This window comes from Ovis aries, chromosome 1 (assembly GCF_016772045.2).
Source record: "Ovis aries strain OAR_USU_Benz2616 breed Rambouillet chromosome 1, ARS-UI_Ramb_v3.0, whole genome shotgun sequence".
Lineage (NCBI taxonomy): Eukaryota > Metazoa > Chordata > Mammalia > Artiodactyla > Bovidae > Ovis > Ovis aries.
Window position 1 is genome coordinate 71199759 of NC_056054.1, and position 21226 is coordinate 71220984.

Genomic DNA, 21226 nt, shown 5'->3' on the forward strand with positions numbered 1-21226 from the left:
GCTTGCAAAGCCTGAAGTCTAAGCCTTATACTAAATCCCAACAAAAAAATGTAAAAAACTACCTAAATTTAATGTCCCATCACTTAACAAGTACAAAAGGTCATCTATTGTGGAGGAGTTAAACATGAAGCACAAAAGGGTATTATGAAATAAAATTTTATATATAAGTTTAGCTTGCATGGGAGCTGTAAATTTGTGGACAATGACCTATGCATGCTGTCTGCACTGATAAAATATCCGTCACTGAGAAAGGATGGACTCTAAATTCTATCCAAGATTTTGTAGGCATCAGAATGTCCTTTGGTCAAGCAATGAATGGAGTGACCACAATGGTTATTAATAAACAGTCCAGATCTCCTCTCCTAATATACTGAAAAGGCTCTCCACATCCCCACTCCAGCTAGGGGTTGGTACAGTAATCCCAAGAAAACACTCCTTAGATTCATTTCTTCTGTATTTGACAAGATAGAACCCTTTGCACATACAACCACCCAGTTAGCAGAGTCTGGGATCTGCTAACAGCAGCTTTTCCAGATAGTTCATGTAATGGGGTGGGATAATCTATCTATTAATAGCTTGTGGCTCCCCAGGCAGGAAGTGGGGGCAGGGAAGATGCTCGGATACATCGGCTTCTTGGGGAAGAATTTGTCTCTCTGTCTTCCACCTTGGCCTAAATGGAAAGACAGCTACATGTCATGCTATCATTGTTGGTGAGATGACTAATCTAGGTACAAGTTCATTAACAGGAAGGAAAGTAAGAGGAACAAAACTATTCAAGGTTTTCTGGACCTTCTCCATCTGGCTTACCATGATGAATATCGTCAGCAGGCAGATGCTCATCGACATGATAGAGAAGCTGTCCAGGAACCAGGTACACCAAATCACCCTGTTGGAGACACCCTGATTTTTCAAGGTTTCCTTCAGTCTCAACTCCTTCTCCAAGACAATGCTCTTTACAGTCATGGAGACAGAGTAGATCCAGGCCAGCACCATGAAGATAGGGAAACAGCGGTTCAGGATGATCATAAAACTAAAGCAAGAGGAGAGAAGCAGAATAGTAGATTGTCCTGAACCTGGTGGAGTAAATGTTTGAGTAATGAAGTAATGTATTGAGAATGAAGCGCAGGTGGAGGGAAAAGGCAGAAAATTCTCCACTGGGCATTCAATGGACTTGAATCTTTTAATATATTGCCCTCTGTCCCTTTCCAAATTATATGTTAGTTGTTCAGTTGTGTCTGATTCTTTGCAACCCCATGGACTGTAGCCCACCAGGGTCCTCTGTCCATGGGATTTTCCAGGCAAGAATATTAGAGTGGGTTGCCATTTCCTCCTCCAGGGGATCTTCCTGACCCAGGGATTGAATCTGGGTCTCCTGTATTGGCAGGTGGATTCTTTACCGTCTGAGTCACTAGGGTAGCCCCAAAGGATTACTTTTTTCCTTAGAGCAAGTTGGTAGCCTTTTGGTTAGCCCTGATGAAAACTCTGTGAGTAAAATGTGTAAATAAAATTGTACTATGTATATTACACAGCATTCTTTATAAGATCTCAGTTAGCTTTTTGGTTAGTACAGATGAGTTCTCTCTATACATAAAACATGTCAATTAAATCATACTATATATGTTATATAGCTTCTTATAAGGTCTCCCAGGAAAGGACTGATAATACAGGATGTGACTGGAAGAGATTCGTGCTAACTGATGTTGAAGTCCAAGAAGATGGACCAAGGGAACTGGTTGTGGTGAGATCATTAATTGAATTCACAAGGGTTAGGCCAGTGAAGCACTGCCTACCCTGGAGGATCAAACCTCAGTCATACAGGAAGAAGCACAAGATAACTAATCACTGTGGCACTTTTAGAAGGCAACTGCCCCACTGACAAATCAATCAGGAATTCAATGGTCACCGATTCCAGCAGCCTATACTCATGGAGGACATTCATGGATATTCATTCCGGCAAACAGGGCAAATTTAGTATTCTGGAATTACTCTAGTGTGAACTTTACATGTGTTTTCCATACACTTGACCTTGCTAGTAAAGCCCTTGAGGTTATTATCTATTGAGAACTGCTGGGTAACACAGTAAGGGCCCAATTCCCGGGTGGGAGAGTTTCACTGAGATGGCCCTAGGAAGTGAATCATACATTCATAAAGTCTGCCCTTCTGGGACCTGCCACCAGAGGGCTCTCCCACATTGAATGGCCAGAATTCCTGCCTCCTCACTGTCTACCTCAGTTCCCTGCCACTCACTCCTATTCTGATCTTTAAAGTGGAACTGGGCTTTTGCTCCTGGTTCCATTTCCCATTTCTGCCTATTGTCCAACCCTAAACTGACTGTGAAACAGCCCCTGTTATCTCTTTCAGTCTTTTACAGAGCTGAGCAAGAAGAACTGATTGGACTAAGGTGTTACACCCATACGGGGTTTTATTTTTACAATTCTGGCCAGCTGGCAATTTGACTCTTCTTTTCTTTAGGCTGTGCACATTTTTCTCTTCCCTGAACCCCACAGACCCACATATACACTATGGTGAACTTGCCATTTTTTTTTCCTAGGAGTTGAATCCCTAAGCCAATTGCAGATCTCTGCTCCCGTCCTGGGACATTTCTGCCCCACCCACCACAGTAAATGAGCCCTCCCAGCCCCTTCTCCCTCTTTGTCCCTCCCTCCACCTCTCTACCTCCAAATGCATGTTCAGAAAACAGTAGGATACTTGCATGTCTTGCTAATGGCCAGCAAAAGTACAGGCTTGGGGGTGGGGTGGACAGGAAAGGGGGTCCAAGCTCATCCAACACCCCCTTCCCTTCTCATGAAGCACACATCATGGGAATGTTAATTAGGGAAGGAGCTGCATTATTCCAAGGCTCCTAGGAACCGGACCTACTTGTGATGCAGAATCCTAATTTGCTGTTTTGGCAATCACTGGCCAAACACTCTGACCTGAACTCTTTCACATACCAAACATATTACATAGTGGAAATTTTAAAAGCCTGTGTTCCCTCCCCCAACCTCACTTTCTCTGCTTTAATTTTCACCTTCCCTTTTCTACCCATAACACCAACTCCTTTCTCCCACTTTACTTACCCATCTGGCCCTGCCTGCAGCTGAGGGGGCAGGGCATTCTCCCTGAGATGGCCCCAGGAGCCAAAGAGATTTTTCTCCAAAGAGATTGAAGCCTGGGGAGCACCTCCCCTTCATCCTACCCCAGAAACGTGATTAGCTTGTCCTGGAGGGGACCTGGGACCTCCGACTCACGAGTCATCCACGAAGCAGGGGTAAGGCATCTGCTGGAGATAGATTCCAACTGGAACCTCCTCCCGGGCCTGACTCCTTGTGATCCCCTGTTCAACCATGTCCTGCAGATAGGCAAACCCTCCCCAGATGTATCGGAAGTCTTCCACAGGATCAGCTCTGGGGCCGGAATCCCAGTACCTGAGAAGAAACCAGAGAGAGGGACAAGGGATGTGGATGCGGACGGACAGGACAACTCACTTGTTATCAGCACGAGGGGACTTGGCATTCACTCTCCTGAAACTCTCTCCGGAACTTTTCCACATTCTCTGATTCTGTTTTCTAGGTCAAAGTTTAAATCTCAGTGATGAATATTAGCCTCAGCATGATTTGTAATGGCTTTCATTCAAGCACTCTATTTTGAGCTTTACAAATTATCTTTCTTCCTCTGATTTAACTTAATTTTTACTGATGTATAGGCTGAGCCCAGTTTCAATCCCTTGCTCTGTAACAAATGTAATTTCCCAGTGACTCTGGTGAAACCTCATTTGCAGGATCTCTGTGAAGATAACCCAATACCTAGAGATTTTCATCTCCAAATTGATCAAAGGCCAGCCAAGGACAAGTGCTGAGGTGAGGAAGTAAACACATGTAGCTGAATTTGCCTGGTCCCACCAACTAGCAGGGTCAACTGTCTAGCTTAGTTCTTTGATATCAAATGCTTTTCTGTGCCTTCTGTCTCAGGAGGAGATGAGTGGCCTGAGCCCACAGGAGCCACCTTTCCTTGCCTCATACATCACTGGTGATTGCCAGGGCCTTCTGAGATCTCCTGAAGCATCACCTGTCTTTGATCTTATTGGTTTTCTCCACCACATCTATGTCCATTCGGATCTTGTACTTCACATGGGGCGGTAAGGAACTGGTCCAGGGGTGCATGTCCGGAAATACCACTCCAGCCCAGAACCTGTTTTCCTCCAGCAGGGACAGGGCTCGCTGAGTGAGTTGAAATTCATCATCATAGCTTTCAAACTTATCCAGGATCAAGCACTGTGGATAATCACAAAGGTTGAGAGTCTGAGGAACAACCAACCGCAAAGACTCAATGGCAAAACAGGGCAGAGGATCAGGGCTGCTGCCCCAGTGGATGGGTCAAAAGCAAGAAGACTTATAAACTTGCTGTTTGCTTAACTCTGGGCTCTGGTGTCAAGTTTTCAATGTGTGTAGATTTAGGGGTGAAAGGGAGCTTAGAAACACTGACTTGCTCTCATCCCTGCAGATTTAGTAAGGACTGCACAATTGGGCTGTCCAAGGCTGTCCAAACATGCAAGTCATCAAAATGACAAAAATACTCCCAGCTCTCACTCCCCAGTACATGGAGTCTAGGGAGTGGGGTCACATCAGATACAAGCTGCTTTGAAGATCAGAAAGCCTGCCGATAAAAGAGTTTTAAAGGGAGACAGAAACAGTCCCAGCGGTGAACCTTCCTGCCTCTCTGCAAACACACAAGGATGGCCAGCTGAGGGAAGAATGAGGAGGAAGAGAGAAAATAACAGAAAACCAAAGGGATTTCATCAGAGAAATCATTTCCAGTTATAATATTATGACAGGTAATGAGGATAGAGAAGATCTCCTAACCTGTCTTTTTCTTTTCTCCCCCGGAAGAGAAAAAAAATCATTATCTAGAAAAGAGCAGAACTAAGAATTTCTTTTAATTTGAATATTGGGTGTTGTCCACTTTTATAGATTTGTTAAAGTGTTGTACTGTACTTGGGTGTGTTTTTTCCTTAATCTCCTGTTTCTATAATACACTGGGGTTATTGTGCGATGTTTCTTTCTTAGTATGTAACTCACAAGAGGTCAGCTGGCCTTGCTTTGATTAATCTGTTCACGGAATACTTACTGAGAGCCTGCAAAGTGCCAGAGCCTGTTTGGCTCCAGGGATACAAGGAAGAAAGATAAAATCTCTTCCTGAAAGAAACTCCAGACCTAATGAGGGAGAGAGTTGGTGTAAGCCAACAGTCAGAATGCAGGTTCTGGTGAAAGCAAGCCTGGGGTAGTCAAGCAGCCCAGTGGTGGAATGAGGCTATCTACCTGGAGGGGGTCCTGGAGGGCTGCCTGGAGGAAGAGACTCGAGTAGGACGAGAATAAGCAGGAATTAGCCAAGGGAAGAAAGCAAGGGAAAGGTCAGCTCAGGCATGGAGAATCGCTCACCGGATTTCTGCAGACCTCTGAGAACAGAATAGAGATCCCTTCCTCTGGTGCTTTCAAACCACTATGGAGATTTTAAAAGACAACTATACTCAAGTTCCACTCCAAACAATGAAGTCAGATTCTCAAGAGGCAGGACCAAAGCATCAGTATTTTGTCAAACGCCCACACCCAGGTTGTCCTAGGTTATAGAGAAGAATGTAGGTGAGCAGAGGTGAATGGTGAGAGGTGTGTACTAAAAAGGCAGGTGGCAACCAGGTCAGTTGCTCTGCTGGGTTTGCAGGGTGATTGGCCAACTGAGAGGTTTCATGGGATGCAGGGCTTTCCATGCTAAAGTCAGGAGTTTTCCTGGCAAAATTCTAAAAAGCCACAAGAAACCACTGTGGGGCTCTAAGCAGAGGTCTGACATATGAGATTAGATCATGTTTCTCAAAGTACACTGGTGGTGGGAAGGGGAAGCTGGAAGCCTGGTTAGAAGGCTGTTGATGTAACACAGGCTTAAAGGAGCACATTAACTCTCCCACAGAGCCTCGTGAGTGGCCTGGAACCCTAGTTTTATTGAGGAGGAGACCTGATAGAGGTCACATAGCTAGATGGTGGCAGAGTCTGGATTCCCATTTTTCAACTCTAGGTCCAGACTTCTTCCCACACCAGGAGCCACTGGTACAGCCCAATCTACAGGCTTCCATGCGCTACGATTGTCTCATAAAGTAAGAGAGCATGCTTGGATGGGGGAGGGTTAGGAGGAGAATGGATACACATATATGTATGGCTGAGTCCCTTTGCTGTTCACCTGAAACTGTCACAACATTGTTAATCACCTATGTGTGTGTTAGTCGCTCAGTCATGTCTGACTCTTTGTGAACCTATGGACTGTAATCCACCAGATTCTTCTGTCCATGGGATTCTCCAGGCAAGAATAGTGGAGTGGGTTGCCATCCCCTTCTCCAGAGGATCTTCCTGACCCAGGGATTGAACCCAGGTCTCCTGCATTGCAGGCAGATTCTTTACCATCTGAGCTACAGGGATAACCCAATACAAAATAAAAAGATAAAAAGAAAATAGAGCATAGCTATTACTTATCTATTTTAAAATAATAATATCTCCCTTTAAAAAAAAATCAGTTTGTCAAGTTTAGGACTGCACATATAGAGTTTTAGTATTGACAAATAGATTGAACTTGAAATTAAACTTCCAAAATAAAAAAGAATATTATTGGGGAGATGGGAATTCTTTGCAGTGTCTTGTAGCTGTGACACACACACAGAGAATAGTCTATCAATTCCCTCATAGCATCACAAGGCACTTGGACAGAGGAGTCATAGAGGTCTTATGGTCTGATGTCTTTGCTTTACTGATGAGGCAACTGGTATCCGATGGGCAAAGGTCCTTGTCTAAGGTCAATATGGGTCAGAAGCAGAATATGGATCCATGTCTTCAACTGTTAAGCCTGAAGGGTGGTGCTGGTCCTTCACATTCCTCTAAGAGCAGCCGCAAAGTGGGAGAACAGAATTCCTGAGCAAGATCTCTTGCTTCTGGTCAATAGAGCAGCACTGTCCAGCAGCACTTTCCACCACAATGGAAACGTTCTACTTCTGCCCTGTCCAACATGGTAGCCAGGAAGCACACATTGCTATTTTGCACTTGAAATGAAGCTAATGCATCTGAGGCACTGGCCTTTTCACTTTATTTAAATTTAAATAGTCACATGTGACTGCTGGTTACTGTATTGTTAGCACAGCTCTAAAGATAGTAAATTTCCGGAGGTCAGGGGCCATGTCTTGTTTACTAAGTCTCTGTAACAGTATTTCCTCATGAAAGGGGCTTAATAAGTGTATACTGAATTGAGTTAAATTTAGAAGTCCCAAATGCTGCAAGAAATATAACCTTACTACTGTGAGTTTTGAACATAATCCTATGCACCTGAAATCAGATGATAAACTGGGAGAAATTAGTGAAAGGTGAATTTTTGGTATAATGTTAACAAGAGTATAACTCTCATTAAAGCAAAAAAAAAAAAAACAATAAAAACAAAAACATTTTAATAACATGACTTTCTGAGCAATCTAACCCATGCTCTTTGAATTCTCCTTTCATGTCTTAAAGGGAAATCTATAGTAGAGTAGAGTAGTGCTGGTTTTTCAGTGAAATTGTTCAGTCCTGCCATGACCTGGGCTCCATTCTGGCTGTTTTATCAGGCAGCTGATTCGCAGTCATGTTTCCTGCTGTGTCTCTCTAGATTGGTACTCTGATACTCTCTGGAAAAACAAAACCTAAATGGTTCTCACTCATTTTTACTCTGAAACATTTGACCCATTTTCAAACTTAAATTATCATCTCTAGAAAGATGGTACAGGGTAGTGTTTGAATGCCATCCCTACTTTGCTATTTGCTAACCATGTGGCCTCTCTTTCTCTATTTGCAAAATGGAGATGTGCCTACCTTATAGGTATGTTCTAAGGATCACATGAGTGTGTTTGGGAAGGGCCAACCACTGCCTTCTGGTAAGAATAACAGTTGATGCTTAATGAAGGCTTACTATGTACCCAAAACTGGTCCAAGGGCTTTGCTTGTATTAACCCCTCAAATCCTCCCAACCACTTTATGATGATCACTCCAAGCTCTCTTATGAGGCAAACAAGTAAACTTCCTCCGGAAAGAACCTGTGTTTTAACTATGTAGGATCCTAAGAGTGAGTGACTGTTAGTTGTTCAATCGTGCCCGACTCTGTGTGACCCCATGGCTGTAGCCCACCAGGCTACTCTGTCCATGGGATTCTCCAGGCAAGAATATTGGAGTTGGTTGCCATTCCATTCTCCAGGGGATCTTTCTGACCCAGGAATCGAATCCAGGTCTCCTGCATTATAGGCAGATTCTTTACTGTCTGAGCCACCAGGGAATACTAAACTATTTCACAAATAATGAGGACTTGATCAATACAATTTTAATCACTGTTTTGGCAAAATATCTTCAAAGTTAAAAGAGTCTAGTGGCATTTAAGCCCAGCCATTTATAATAGCTGTTTGTCCTGGAAAGAAGACAGTTATTTTAAAAAAACAATATGGCTGGGAACACAATCCATCCCATACTTATCTGCAGCACCCCATCTGGTTAGAAGTATGCTATGGACAGAAGCCAAAGCTTCCACCTGGGCAATAGGGGTGGCGGTGGGATGGATCCTAAGCCACTGGTGTTCACTAGCTTGCTCATTGGCCATTAGTTGAAAGTCAGACAACTCTATCCAGAGGAAGGTCTTATGAAACTAATCCAGAGGTCAAGGCAGAGCAGCTGTGGAAGCTGGTTTGGACATGAGTCAGAGGTCCCTAGGTCATACCCCGAGGTATGATTCATAATGTATCCTTGCATTCTCATGGGGAGGCCACCTGCCTCACAGCAAGTGACCTCATTCCCTACTGGTACTTACTCTGGGTTCCTGAAGTTAAGATCTTGACTAATGAACATGTATACTCATGTGAGTAGGTGCATGAGTGTGTTTGGGAAGCAATGGTGAATGACTACACCCTTAACCACGGTCATAAATTTTGACACATCTGGTCTGGTCTGGTTGGCTTGTAAGTTAAAACATAATAGATTCCAATGAGACTGAAGCCACAGAGTCTGTTTATAAAAGCTCTTTGGTTCTAAACAGAGAGAAACAGTGTGATCATGGATGTTGGGAAGAATATTGTAGGTAGATAAGAACTGGCTAGTGAGAGAGGCTCAGCAGAAAGATAGCATCATGACTAGGAAAAAATTCAAAGGGCATCTTCACTAATTAAAAAGACAGTATCTCCAGGGTCTCATGGCTATAGTCTAGACAAATTTTACAACCAGAGTTGAGAATCTCAAAGAGAATTTTTAGAATGCCCTGTGATAGCCAAGGGCAGTAAAGCAAGAGAAGAGGTTTCCTTGTCTCATTCAGTTTCCAACTGCTGTGGCCAAAATCTGGGTGGCAGGGTCATTGCCATTTGAAGTCTACACAATCCCTACCATTCCTTGTTGGTTGTTTTGCTGATTCTCAGCAGGAAGCAGAGTTCACCCTGCCGGAAGAGGTGTGGCCCTCTCCAGGGCAGACAGCTGTGTTCAGGACCTCTGGAGAATGCAGTCATTTGTTTATACAGCTAAGTCAAACACCACCTTGGGAAAAGAAGCTGCAGTAGCAGCCGGCTTCCTTCTTCTACCGTGACCCCTCCAATGCTAATTCAAACACATTAAGTAATAAATAAATTAAATTATCTCTCAAGTGGAAAACTATATCCAGTAGAGGCAAAGAAAGAAAGAATCATTCTCTTGGCTTGAACTTGATAATCAAAGGGGACTGGTACTCTGTGCTGACCTTTTTTGACTAACATGTTCAGGACGTGTGAGGGATAAATCTTCAGGGATAAGAAAAGCACTGCACCCTTAGAGATGCTGGCTCTACAGCCTTGTCTCTTACATCTTTAACTTCCACACTCAGGCCGAGAACAAAGTGGCTGATGAATGCCTCAAGTGGTCCTGCTGGTGTTAATGTAGATACCTGGGGTTCCTTTTGAAAAATGCCAGTGGATGTGGGCAAACATCCCAGAATGAATTTCCTGGCAGATCTAAACCTTAACACTCAAGATTTGTTTCTCCCCACATGGAAAAAGCCACTGGATAAAATAGCTTTGGGCTGTTTGTGTTGGTTGGGATGGTGAAGTACAGGCCAAAGGCGCTGCAATAAATTTTATCTAACACACTGGGCACCATGAACAGACCTCTGAAATGTTCAACTGTAAGAAGTGCGGAAATGCACCATGACTGGAAAACAAAGGAAGAGGAAATGCACAGCTGTTTAAAAATGTCTGTTTCTAAAATAAATACAATAATGAAACAAATAAAAAGGTCACGTTGGAGCATGAAGTCTCACACTCCAGCAAAGCCCCCAGGTGATGCTTCCTGTGTAGCTGGGTTCAAGGAGAGAGAACAGTCTGGCTGACTGCAGGGCACTTTAGCTCTCAAAGCTTTCTTGTTTAATCATTCCAACAACTTTGGGAGGTGAGTGTTATCATACTTAAAATATTTAATAAGCAACAGAGCCGGGCACTGACTGTTGAAAGCATATTCCAATCACAAACACCCAGTCCAGCCACATTGGTAAATGCTGCCCTAGCTGTAACTTCACTTACCATCCTTATTTTCAGCAGGCAGGGGAACAATATTGCCTGAAATCACAGAACCAGTAAGTGAGGGCAAGATGAGTTTCAGCAAAATCTCACTGGGCAGTGTGGGAGCTGAACAGAAGCAGCAAGAGACCAGAGGCCCAGAAACCAGCTAGGAGACTTGTTGGTACTGGTCCCTGAAAACAGAGGCCATACATGCAGAGAGTGAGGAAGGGGGATTTCAGAGACAGTTGGAGGATAACTGACAGTGCTTGGAGGATTTGTGACATTTTGGATTTGTGCAACTTGTTTCTTTTCCGTTAGATTGAACTGTAGCAGCTCTCTGAGATACTACCACTATGAAGGCCTTGGTAGCTCGGTCGGTAAAGAGGTTCGACCCAGGTTCGACCCCTGGCAGGTGAGTTCTTTAACCACTGGTGCCACCTGGGAAGCCTCTAAACCTAGCTATTTCCAAGCAGAAAAGACTGAAAAAGAATAGTGTTTGCTATCCTGAACTTTACAAAATAATTACTGTCCTTATCCAATTGATTAAATGGGCTTCCCAGGTGGTGCTAGAGGTAAAGAACTAGAGTTCGATCCCTGGGTCACAAAGATCCCCTGGAGGGGGAAATGGCAACCCATTACAGTATTCTTGCCTGGAGAATCCCACAGACAGAGGAGCCTGGCAGGCTATGGTCCATAGTGTTGCAAAGAGCTGGACACATGCATCCAACTCATTATATAATTTATCCAAACTTACTGAGCTCCCTACTAATGTGGCCCCTATGGTAGAAGAAAAAATTTCCTTTTCACAGCCAGACAGTTCTGGGTTAGAATTCTGAAGCCATCTCTCATCTGCTGTGATGTATTAGGCTACCAGGTCTTTAATTCTATAAAATGGTAACAATTATGCCCACTGGGCAGGCAGCAGTGTTGCACGAGATGACGTGTAGGGCTGTCCAGCACAGTGGCTGGTCACAGCAGACTCAAATGCACCTTCCTTCCTTCCACCTATGACTCAAGCTGCCCCATCCCCGACCTGTGTTCTCCTTCCTTGACCCAGTTCTATGTTTCTGAAAGACTGATGAGACATAAAATAAGATCATTGTCCATAAGCTGTTTGTGATTCAGTTCATGGCTCTTGAAATAATATGCTTTCATGCTGTAGACTTTTGTACCCTTCTGGAATAATCTGGCAGTCCTGATTCTAAACCAGTTCACAAGGTTAATATGAACAGTGGCTTCACATCCCTGGTTAATGCTTACATGAAATGAGAAAAAGGGACATTCCTCAGATGGCCTGTGGTTCAAGGGTAGACATCCTTGTGGTTCACAGCAAGAGCTGCCGTGCATCAAATGGCTAGGTGCCCAACCCCCTCCAGTCTCATCCTCACAGCCACTTGGAAAGGAGGGCACTGCCAGCCCCACCTAAGATGTGAGGAATCAAGGGCAGAGAATTTACACACAGGCTTAACTAATCGATGGCAATGAGTGAGTGCCATCGTTCTAAGTGCCTTGCACGCTTCACTCACTTCATCCTCAACAGCGATTCTGTGAGATCTGTTGTGTTATTACCTATATTTTACAAATGACAAAATTGAACCTTGGCAGATAAAGTAGGTTTCCCAGAGGGATACAGCTTATAAGCAAGATCCAAGGTGTTTATCCTCACTGGTGGGTGAGAAGCTTCCCCAAGCAGTGAGTATTTCCCTTCTCCAGGTGATCTTCCCAACTCAGGGATCGAACCCAGATCTCCCACATTGCAGGCAGATTCTTTACCAGCTGAGCCACCAGGGAAGCTGACCTGGATCAACATAATTTATGTTTTACAGTATTTTTTGCTGAATTTTCCTGAAATGATTTTTTTTTTTTCCTTTTCTTTTTTTGCAATAAGCAGGGAAGTAGGCTTTGAGTCTGGCCCAGAAGTTCTCAAAGCTCCCTAATGAAAGTCATATTACTGAAGAGAGGAGAGACTCAGTCAAGCCTTAAACAGCCTGTGCAGGAACACGCTTGCTGCCCTGTCCTGGAGAAGTCCTGCAGCCATTGTGAAGGGGTTTTCATGCCCTGTCTGCTTCTGAGGATAAGAACTGGGGAGTTTCCAAGGCTCTGCCAGACTTCCCAATTCCAAGGCTCTTCCTGACTTCCCAAAACACAAGGACAAAAACAGAACATCCCAGGACCAGTTGCAAGGATCAGATTCTTCTTCACTACTCTTCACCCTCCTCTTCTCTTTTCAGGTCACTGGTCCTCACTTTTCCTCCCCCCACCACCCGAGGGCAGGAAGATCAGAAACCTCAGCACAATTACCTGCTGGGTTTCTGCCACCATCAAAACCCCTGTTAGGAACCCCTGGGGCAGGCCACTAACTGGTGACTATCCTAGTCTTTGCTTAGGAGCACTTGGCTGGGCTAATGGAATTGCAAGTCCTGGGGACATGCTGGTGGCTGTGTTAGATGAGATTACAGCTTTGTAATCCCTGGAGAAGCAGCAGGAGGGGCTCAGTGGCTGGGCCTAATTTCACTAATTCCACTCGCCTCCTGCCAAGCAGTAGTTCCTGCTTGTTTGTTTGTTTGTATTTTACTAAAAAGTTAATATTAAGTGCTTACTAATTGCCAGGCACTGTCTTAAGTGTTTTGCAAGAATTAACCCAGTTAATTCTCATAACAAGCCTATTAGATAAGTATCAATATGTCCATTTTACAGATACAGAAATTGAGGCACAATTAGCAGGGATTTGAACCCACGTGGTCTGGTTCTAGAAACTAAATTCTTAACCATCTAATATATATTAAGTATCTATTTGGTATCTGGTACTATATTAAGCACAAGATATGTGGAAAAACTGATCTTTCAAGAAAACAAGCCCTTTACATCACTATGCAAATATCAAGTTAAACAAAAGATAAGAGGTATTCTGATAGGACCTCACAAAAAACTGTGAGACCCAGTGAACTCCATTCAGCAAGAATAAACGAATAGAGTGCCTCTGTCCATAACCCATCCAAAAATCCTGCCTATATTATAACCACAGTGGCAGATGGGGGTGGGCATGGCCAGGAATGGGGGCTTAGCTGGCAAAGGCATTGCAAGAAGAAAATAGCAACTGAGTAATTGTATGAGGGGACCCTGAGGCCCCACCAATCTAATAGGTCTGTGAAAATACTAGGCCTCTTCCCTGGTAATTCTGAGTCAATCGATCTGGGTTTGTGTCCAGAAATCTGTTTCGTAGAAAGCACCCATGGACACTGTTGCCTTCAGACAAGTGGGAATCACTTTGAATGACCTGAACTTTGGTTGTGTTGCTGCCATTCCTGGCCCCTTCTGAAAGGCCACCTAGGAAGCCTGTGCTGACATGTCTATGGTTCTGGAGAGGAAGTGGCGCACACACTGGGAGAATTCTGGTGGCTCCAAGAGCAGCAGGGAGTCTTTAAGAACGCTGTGGTGACAGATGAAGGTGGGCTTTTTTCTCACTAGTCAGTTATCCTTAGGACCACGGAGTATGGGGGAGACGGGCTTGCTCTTAGGGGCCACTGGCTTAATTTCCTCTCCTATTTCCTTGAGCATCTTCTCTGTGTCAATGTGCTGTATGACGTGAGGCCCATTGGTAGGTAGCTCCCAGACAGAGATGTTCCCTGGGAGTCTGAGGTTGAGAATTTGAACCTAACTAGGATCTGTTCCCTGACTCTGATAACTCCAGTCTGCTGATCAGCCGGAGATGGACATGTTAATAGCTGTCACGAATCGGACTGGAACAAGATCTAAGAGAGATGCGAAGAGAGGGCCAGCGATGCACAGAGGAGTGAATGACCAGCCCTGCGTTGAAGCAGAAGTGACATTTGAGAGCTAAGTCTCAAAAAATGAATGGATACTCACTCAATCGATGATGGAAGGGAAAGCCTTTTGGACTTCTCTGCCTTGTGTTTCTTCTTTTGGGGAAAGACCTTCCCCCACTTTACAGTAACCCTGCTCAGTCCATGAGACTCAGATGAAGCTAACGCTGCCTCCCTTACCCCGGGGTGGTACACAGTCCCCTAAGGGGCTGGTGCTAGGTAGAGCGGCCAGGCCAATACTGTCCAGGAGGACTGTGTATACTGTGGGAAAGCCACTCCCTCTTTCTGCAGAGATTTTGGTATAAGGATGACCACTGAGGGCTGCGAGCAGCTGACTCACTACCCAGTGGAGAGGATCTGGCTGAGATCAGAGTTGGGCCAAGGCAAACAGCAAGGTAAGAGGGAAGGACACAGTGTCCTAGGTCCCCTGAACTTCCAGGTTATGTCAACCAATAAATTTTCTTTATTTAGGCAAAGAGCCTCCAATAAATTGTCAGAGAAACAGACATTTGCAAAGAATGGCACCATGAGAAGCCAGGGTGTGCTTTAGGGTGGTGGCAGGGCCAGTGGGGCAGAACTGAAGATGTGTGGACGAGCAGAGGCTGGGAAGGTGGGCTGGGGCAGGTTTGGAAGGGACTTGTCTTCCTGGAGAGTGGGTCATTAAGACTGTAAGTGTGAGAGTGATATTAGCAGATGTGAGTTTGGAATGTAACTCTGGTGTCATCATGGAGAAGAAGCTGAACCAACAAAGAATGGACCCTGGAGTCCAGGGAGGGAGAATTTAGGAATGACTGGTAGAAAGATGAGAAGGCCTCTGGGGTTCAGAGAGCCTAGAAGGTAAGAGGAGGAGCTGAGGAATACTAAGAGATGAGAAGACAAAGCTCAGTGACTGGGCATGACAGACGCAGGGCAGGAGTCTGGGCAGTAGTATCCCTTCCTGTCTGCTCCACCTAATAGCTAATGGGGATCATACCTAAACTCTTTAAGCCTCAGCTTTTACATCTGTAAAGTGGGAATGATGACAACCAACACGTGATGGAGCTGTCGGAGGATTGAAGGGACTAAGGTATGTAAAAACACTTAGCACAGAGTTTGGCACAAAGTTACACAATTAATGAGAAGTGTTGTATGGAGGGTGATTTAAGGGTGATCGCAAAACCTCTAATTTAAGAATCTGCAAAAACGCAGAGGACTTGATCAGGGTAGGAAATGCTGAAGGAGGATGCATTTTACAGGGAGGGTGAACGCAGATTTATTTTGGGACATGCTGAGTCTGATGTGCCTGTAGAACCTGGGGGTGGGAGTATCTAACAAGCAGGGGGACCTCATAACTGGAGGTTTGGTGACACTAGCAGTGGACAGCCACCGAGGCAATGCAGACAAGAGGTGGCTAAGGACAGACACGACACCATGTGGGCTTCAAGGGGACAGCCAAGGAGGAGCAAGGGAGCTGTTAGGAGGCAGATGTGAAGAGGGAACTGTTTTAATTGTGGATAAGCTGACAGAGAACAAGGTCCATCTCCGTTTGGGGACTGTGGGAATCTTTCAGTGAAGAAAATGAGATCTGAAACCCGAGACCACTTGACTTGCTAAGGAATCTCTGGCTCCATGTACAGGGCTGTTCTGAAGGGGTCCTGGGTGGCCCTCAGGTGACTTGCTACCCTTACCTCCAGATATTGATTAGCCAGGCGTAGGGCACGATCGGTGATGTTAAATATATCCCTCCAGTTGAAGTTGCCCACATCGTCAGCCTGGGCCTCTCGAGGCCCCTTATAGAGGAAGCTCAGGATGGCTTCAGCAGTGATGCCTTCCTCACCAAGCTGCCTATTCCAAAAAGCTTTTACTGTTGGGTTCTCCAGAGTGTCCTTGGGAAGAAGCAACACAGTTACAGCATTTAGAATTCCACAGGATCTCTGGTCTTGTTTTTAGGCCATTGCCAATTTTTAACAAATAGGATAGACTCTAAGGTTCCCTAAAAATCTAGTGGGTTTTCTTCTATCATAAAGCATATCTAGCTATATCCCATTTTTCCCCTAAACATAGGTCTCTATAATAAAGGAGGGATGTGGGAATGGGGGAGAGGGGCAGGGACATGGTATATTGGAAGCTTTCTTTTTCTTAAGGATTTTCTTTGGTTTCCTTTAAATTATCTCTGCTACGCAGGACTCTTATCTCCTGGTTTTGCAAAATGGAAAATGGGACCAGAGAGACACATCTGACTATCTTTGCAGTTACAGAACTGGCCCCTTGAGGAGATGCCCCTTTGAATTGGAGGCCCTCATGTGATGGTTCTTGTATTTCCCCAGTTTCAGAAACCGGCGCTGTACTTAGTTGCTCAGTTGTTTCCAACTCTTTTTGACCCCATGGACTGTAGCCCGCCAGGCTCCTCTGTCCATGGGATTCTCCAAGCAAGAATACTGGAGTGGGTATTGGAGGAAGGTATGCCTTCCTCCAGGGGATCATCCCAACCTAGGGAGAGAACCCAAATCTCCCTCATTGCAGGCAGATTCTTTATCGTCTGAGCCACCAGCAAAGCCCTAGGTCCCATGCAAAGTCAGTGATTCCAGTTAAGGACAGCTTCAAAAACTGGTGCCTGTTATATTTTGATCTAATTCCAGGGAAAGTTATGGGAAGAGGAAACAAACAGAACTTTCCTGGCCTTTCTCTTCCCCTCTCCCTCCCAACCTCTAATGCCATCCGTACTCTGATCATGGTCATCTGTGTGCTCTTGTCAAAGAAGTACCAGATCTGGGGCCCTACTTCTTCCCAGACTTTGACCAACTTCCTGACACGCTCCAGCTCTTCAAACGTCGAATTAGCCTAAAATCAGACAGAGACAGCAAGAGAATGGAGAGAGAAAAAGTAAGAGAGAATCTGTGGTTGTACCTTTCCTGTCACTAACCTGCACTGTTTAGGAAAGGGTTTTCAAGGAATTGTCTTTATTTTCTCAGTCAACTGATATTTCCCAGAACAATCGGCTATTTCCCAGCCTCCAGGACTGACAGAATTTCATTTCTCAGTGGTATTCCTAATATTGATGATGTTATTGTCTCAGAATCTCATTAAAGCTAGATTTGGACTCCCTGTGAGCAAATGCTCTCCCTCCCTTCCTCCCTATCTTTGTCTATTCCCGGAAGCCAGGCTTCAGAGAACTGTGAACCCCTCTCTAAGGGATAGAATTTAGGCAATGAGGAAGAAAATATCATTGCAGGCTCCATAGAGAAGGGAGGGTCCAGGCAGGGGCACCGGTGCAAAGCCTTCCCATGGGAGGAACCAAGTGTCCACTGAGCAAAAAACAAACAGAAGGCTCACCACCAGGAGGGCACAGTAAAACACACACACACACACTCACACATACACACACATGCATGCACACACACTCCCATTCTACTGGACAGCCAGAGGCAGAAGGCAGAAGGGACAAGACCAGCTGGGACCTTACATTCTTCAGGATCCTGCGTGTTGCAGGGGAATCTGGAGTAAAGAGGATTTTTCCCATCAGCAAAGGCTTTGCTGCCCTCCAGGCTATTTTGGTTAGAGGGTTTGACTCCAGGCTCTGGATCAATGCATTACAAAAGGTCGCTGTCAGGAGAGAAGGGACGGATTTTATAGAAACTCCCAGCTAAACACAGTCATTAGTGTGTTCAAATCGCGTGTTTCATTCAACTATATGCTGGAGGATTTGACAAATAACCTAAATTAATAGGCTGCACTCCACCAATAACAAGCTCATCATTAGTAAGTAACAAAATGCCACAGTGCATCTCAATAAAGGCCTCATCAGAGAAACAAAGGATGGGGCTTACCCTCGGTTTCTTTTTTTTTTTTTTTCCTTTGCTTTAGAAGAAGGTTGAGAAGCCTGCTTGCGATTATTAAAAGGAACAGAGGACATTCTCAGATGAAAGGGACTGAGAGGCCAAACGAGGCCTTCACTTGAAATCTCAGCTTTAGTTTCAATAATTTCCCTTCAATTAGCCGCTTAACTTCTTTGTTGTGTGTGGCTATCTTGGGGCCCAACTGCTTTGGGTGCGTGCCTCACTGCCTCTTTAATTTTTAACTAGTGGGTTAGGTTGCATTTCATCCATACCCCACCCTCCTTTACCCCACAGGAGCCAAAAAAAATAAGGAAAAGTGGGAAAGATAACTTGCAGGCAACTTGCCTTTTGGAACACAATTCAATAGTACTCATACAGATTTTCACTGCATTGTGTTTGTAAAAACATCTCACAGCCATGTTTATTTGCCAGAGCCCTTCTGACCCCAGCTCCGCTTGCAACTCTGGGCTGCCTCCTCATTTATCTTTCTCTTCCTCTAGAACTTAACCCTAGTTCAATCAGATCAGTAGGAAATGTCCCCTCTGTTCCCTTTCCAAGCGGGTCTCTGTTCTTTCCTTGACTCACTTCCAGATTTCTTTCTGAGCACTGCCCCTCTTCCTACTTGGGGAAATGGACTCTGTACAAGGAGAAGCCTCTTAGCCCAAAGCTGATCAACAAGACCCAGGGTAAGTCAACCCCGGGATTAATTTCACCTGCAAGTGTGACCCTATCAGCTTAAACCAACATTAGAAGCCAATTTATATGCAGGACTTAGAAAACTTACTTGTTCTTTCGTCATAAGAATAGATAGGATCTTTCCTTGTGGAGTCGATCCCTAGAAAGGCCTTATAGTTATTGTCTTCGTACCAGTTGAACGAGAACACCCGAGATCCTCCTCCCTCTGGGTAGCCACACAGGAGGTCAGAGAGGATGCCCATCAGCTGCGTGAAGGTCTCCAGGCCTCCAGTCTGCACGAGTGGTCTGGTCACCCACAGCAAGTCTTGAACACTTGGCCGGTGGATGAACTATGGCAAGGCAAAGGCTTCAGGTCATTCTAAGGCAGTCAGAGTCACAACCCACTGTGAAGCCAAAGCTCCAAAGTTTGGAGAGATCTCAGCATTTGCCTTTGATTTCCACATTTAAAAGAAACCATAAATATTCTTGACGATCTTTAACCCAGGTATGAAATAAAAGCTACTGCCATCCACTCAGGCCCTAGGAGGAAACTAGGATGAGCCTTAAAGAAAATAAAAGAGGTAACTTCCAAAAGCATTTTAATATTACTTCTCTTTTCCAGTCTGTTTAGTGTGAATTCCCTGGGAATGTATCCTTAGCGAAATGTAGAGAATATTTCTTTGTAAGTCACTTCTTTGGTTCTGTTATTCCCATCAAGATGGAGCTACTGGAAAAAATTGGGAAATGAAATGGAGGAGTAGCTCTGTCTTAGAAAGGCAAAGTCAGGGCAAATTTGGTCTTTGGCCAAATAGTTTAGAAATTAGTTTCTTATATTTGGAAAATTATCTTCTTATTAGCTTAGCTTTACTGAATGTGGACTGTTCCATTTCCTTGAAATGTGTGGTTTGTGGTTTCTTTCAGTCTGTGTGTGTGTATATATATTTTAAGATCGAAGCAAATATAGAACAAATGAACTCTCCATTCCTGGAAAACCTCTTTAAATTCTGCCCCAAACTAAGAAGAGGCTGGTGGTCCTCTCCCCATACGGGTACTGGTGGCACTCACTGGCTTTATCTTTTGAAGGTGAATCTATAATGCTGAGAACTAAGTTAAGGGCTGCCAGAGTTGCCAAGATATCAGTTTCCATACTACCATTTGACTTTAAAGGAAAACACAAAATAAAAACCATGCTGCTTTTATTCCCCAAACACACTTGGTTACCTGTGTTCAAAGGCATATGGAGATCTTAAAAAACCATTCAATCAGGTGAGACTGAAAACAGTTCTCCTGCTGCACTAAGTGATGTTTACCTGTCATCTCCTCTCTGTCCACATGCCAGCACTTGCCCTCTGAAACTGCTGAGTGCCGTGGAGAATCCACATAGTGAGTCATGTCTATAATCCCAGTCTAGGCTTCAATAATAAAGACGGAATCTCAAATTGCTTTAATAGCAGTAAGCCTTATGACAGTCTTGTAAGAGGTTATTACCATTATTATGTTGCTCATTTAATCAAAGTGCTCAGAGATGAAGAGGCTGTTCCAAGGTCAAACGGTTTAGTATCAGTTAATATAAACAGGGCCATCTGCTTCAGTGCAGTTCACGAATGCTAGACTTGTTATCTAGTCAGGCAAGAAACTTTCTGGAACTCCCACATGGAATTCAGAGTGTTGATTTGCTTTGGAGATTTCAAAAAAATTCTCTATTAACTTCAACCCTATTATACTGATATACATTTTTTAAATGCTTATGAAGAGAAGAATGTTAAACAGAGACTCCTACTATAGCAGGTGGCCATCAGTACAATGGGCCCTTTTCTTTTTTTTTTTTTAAGAAAATACTTAAGAGAGTAGGTTTATTTATTTATTTATTTATTTTAATTTTATAATCTTTAATTCTTACATGCGTTCCCAAACATGAACCCCCCTCCCACCTCCCTCCCCATAACATCTCTCTGGGTCATCCCCATGCACCAGCCCCAAGCATGCTGTATCCTGCGTCAGACATGGACTGGCGATTCAATTCTTACATGATAGTATACATGTTAGTATACATGTTAGAATGCAACGGGCCCTTTTCTAACTTGCCCTGCACAGCACTCTGCCCAGGCTGAGCTTAGTTTCATGAGGACAGATTCTAACCATGCAGTTTTCAAGGTTGGCAAAGCCCAAATCGGCTGAGAATACTGGAGGGAAAAAAAGTTTTGGGAAAATTATGTTTCCCCTTTGCCTCTCTTTCATAAGATTCACTACACTTGAAGCTAATTATTTATTTCACAGCTCTCCTCCCTGTTGGACTTTACATTTCACAAGGCAGTGACCATATATCTGTCTCTTCATCATCATGACCC

The 21226-nt window shown here is 44.3% G+C and overlaps 1 protein-coding gene across 3 annotated transcripts in view; it reads right to left on the bottom strand.

Annotated features, from left to right (window-relative positions):
• Positions 1–21226, bottom strand: part of ABCA4 (ATP binding cassette subfamily A member 4) — a 147058-nt gene that overhangs the window by 83684 nt on the left and 42148 nt on the right. For all 3 annotated transcript variants that reach the window (XM_060400859.1, XM_060400857.1, XM_027973917.3), the window contains 7 exons: positions 18988–19228; positions 17831–17970; positions 17092–17208; positions 16056–16253; positions 4069–4274; positions 3252–3428; positions 808–1030 (listed from right to left, as the gene is read on the bottom strand). In XM_060400859.1, the coding sequence (XP_060256842.1) occupies positions 808–1030; positions 3252–3428; positions 4069–4274; positions 16056–16253; positions 17092–17208; positions 17831–17970; positions 18988–19228 (1302 nt within the window). The remainder of the gene's footprint in view (positions 1–807; positions 1031–3251; positions 3429–4068; positions 4275–16055; positions 16254–17091; positions 17209–17830; positions 17971–18987; positions 19229–21226) is intronic.